The sequence below is a fragment of the Portunus trituberculatus genome, chromosome 2, assembly GCF_017591435.1.
Source record: "Portunus trituberculatus isolate SZX2019 chromosome 2, ASM1759143v1, whole genome shotgun sequence".
In the NCBI taxonomy this organism is placed as follows: domain Eukaryota; kingdom Metazoa; phylum Arthropoda; class Malacostraca; order Decapoda; family Portunidae; genus Portunus; species Portunus trituberculatus.
In genome coordinates this window covers 4,937,407-4,939,906 of record NC_059256.1, presented here as the reverse complement: position 1 = coordinate 4,939,906, position 2,500 = coordinate 4,937,407, and the positions used below count along the sequence as shown (strand labels likewise).

General features: G+C 49.6%; 1 protein-coding gene across 2 annotated transcripts in view; it reads right to left on the bottom strand.

Moving 5' to 3' along the window:
• Positions 1-1,767, bottom strand: part of LOC123503311 (alpha-1,2-mannosyltransferase ALG9-like) — a 10,309-nt gene extending 8,542 nt beyond the window's left edge. For both annotated transcript variants that reach the window (XR_006674407.1, XM_045252985.1), the window contains exons 1-2: positions 1,621-1,767; positions 236-428 (exon numbers count right to left, since the gene is read on the bottom strand). Coding sequence is in view for 1 of the 2 variants with exons in the window: in XM_045252985.1 (XP_045108920.1) it covers positions 236-428; positions 1,621-1,709 (282 nt within the window). In the remaining variant the exon portion in view is untranslated. The remainder of the gene's footprint in view (positions 1-235; positions 429-1,620) is intronic.
• Positions 1,768-2,500: the final 733 nt, after the last annotated feature.

The window sequence follows — 2,500 nt, the reverse complement described above, 5'->3', positions numbered from 1 at the left end:
TGGGATGTTTGAGTGTGTTTTGGGGTGTTTTTTGGGGGTGTGAGTGTGTTTTAGGGTGTTTGGTGTGTTTGAGTGTGTTTTGGGGTGTTTTTGAGGTATTTTGGGGTGTTTGAGTGTGTTTTGGGGTGTTTTTGGTGTGTTTGAGTGGGGTGTTTTTGGTGTGTTTGAGTGTGTGAGGTTAGGTCAGGTCAAAGAGTGAGAGTGGTGAGTGAGAGTGAGAGTGTTGGTGACTCACGGGCTCCCAGTAGTTAAAAGTCTCATCACAGTCTGACAGGATGGACCAGATGGCAGCGCACAGTCTGGCTGACAGCAACGCCTTCAGGGCCGTGTAGGAGGTGGGGCTCCACGCCTCACCCTCCCCCCCCTCCACACCACCTCCACCACTGCCACCTCCATCAACACCACTGCTGTCCACGCCGCCCTGACACCTGAGGGACAGAGCAATGCTTGTAACACACACACACACACACACACACACACACACACACACACACACACACACACACACACAATGGTATCACCCTGAAGTATTCCCCCCTCCCCTCCTGAAGGTGGTTCTTTGGTGGAACACATGTTTAGCAAAATTTAACCCAAAAAGTGCAAGGATCCCCTAACCCCAAAGTAGTTGGGGGCTGTCTCCCCTAACCTCACCTCACCTCACCTCCACGTCTTCTTGGAGGGGGGGGAGGGGGGGTGCAATCTGCCCCCTTGAGTAAACTAGGTTCTTCATCCTAACCTAAATGTCTTCAGTAGGGGCACTGCACCCCCCCAGACCCCTCCAAGGACCCCCACGGTGATGCTGTGGCAGGTAACAGTGGCCCAGGGTGTGTGGTGACACACACACACACACACACACACCTGGCCAGCGTGGCGGTGACCTGCTGTGACACACCAACACACGGTGTGCACGGTGCGGGACATGTGTACCGAGGCACCGCCACACACTGCCAGCCTGTCACGGTGCACGGTGCGGGACATGTGTACCGAGGCACCGCCACACTGTGCCAGCCTGTCACGGTGCACGGTGCGGGACATGTGTACCGAGGCACCGCCACACTGTGCCAGCCTGTCACGGTGCACGGTGCGGGACATGTGTACCGAGGCACCGCCACACTGTGCCAGCCTGTCACGGTGCACGGTGCGGGACATGTGCCGAGGCACCGCCACACTGTGCCAGCCTGTCACGGTGCACGGTGCGGGACATGTGTACCGAGGCACCGCCACACTGTGCCAGCCTGTCACGGTGCACGGTGCGGGACATGTGTACCGAGGCACCGCCACACTGTGCCAGCCTGTCACGGTGCACGGTGCGGGACATGTGTACCGAGGCACCGCCACACTGTGCCAGCCTGTCACGGTGCACGGTGCGGACATGTGTACCGAGGCACCGCCACACTGTGCCAGCCTGTCACGGTGCACGGTGCACATGTGTACCGAGGCACCGCCACACTGTGCCAGCCTGTCACGGTGCACGGTGCGGGACATGTGTACCGAGGCACCACCACCACCACCGCCTCCCCAGTGGTGTCACCAAGTCACCGCCTGGTCCTCCCGCCACAGGTGACACCCCTCCCCCCTCCCCCCTCCCTGCGTGATTGTGAGTGTACTAGAGTGCCGTACTTGTCCCTGGCGGCGCCCTGACGCTTCTGTATCTCCCGCTGCAGCTCCCGCCTGGTGTGGGCGCTGCGGGGGCGGGCTGTGGGCGCCATCTTTGTTGTGGTCACTGTTGTGGTTCTAACACTGACTTTGGTCCATCTTCACCTTGGGACTTTTCTCTGAGACTTCATCATTTTCTTATTTTTTCTTCTTTTTATTTTATTATTTATTTTCTTCTTTATTTTTCTTGTATTTTTTCTTTTCTTTCTTTCTCCTTATTTTCTTGTGGTTTGTTTTGGTTCATCTTCATCCTGGGACTTATTTTCCTCGGAATTCATTTATTTTTCTTTATATATATATTTTTTCCATTTATTTTCCTTATTTATTTTATTTTGATTATTTTTATTTTTTTTATTCTTTTCCTGGGCTTGTCTACTACTACTACTACTACTACTACTACTACTACCACCACCACCACCACCACCACTACTACAAACAGGACATAATAAAATAATAAATTACTTAAGAAATATTTTATTAGACACAAAACAAATAATAATAATAATAATAATAATAATAATAATAATAATCACAGTAGACTTGTAGTAACACACGTACGGACACTTAAGTAAGGTGTGTAAGTAATTGTAAGTAGACACACACACACACACACACACACACACACACACACACACACACACATTCAGTTAATTATTTTTTTTATTAATATTTTTATTCGTTTATTTTTAATCTCAATAAATAAATAAATAAATAAATAAATACGACTAGAGTTATTTTACATGATTCTCTCTCTCTCTCTCTCTCTCTCTCTCTCTCTCTCTCTAATGACTAGAAATGCCCTGAAAATAATAATAATAATAATAATAATAATAATAATAATAAT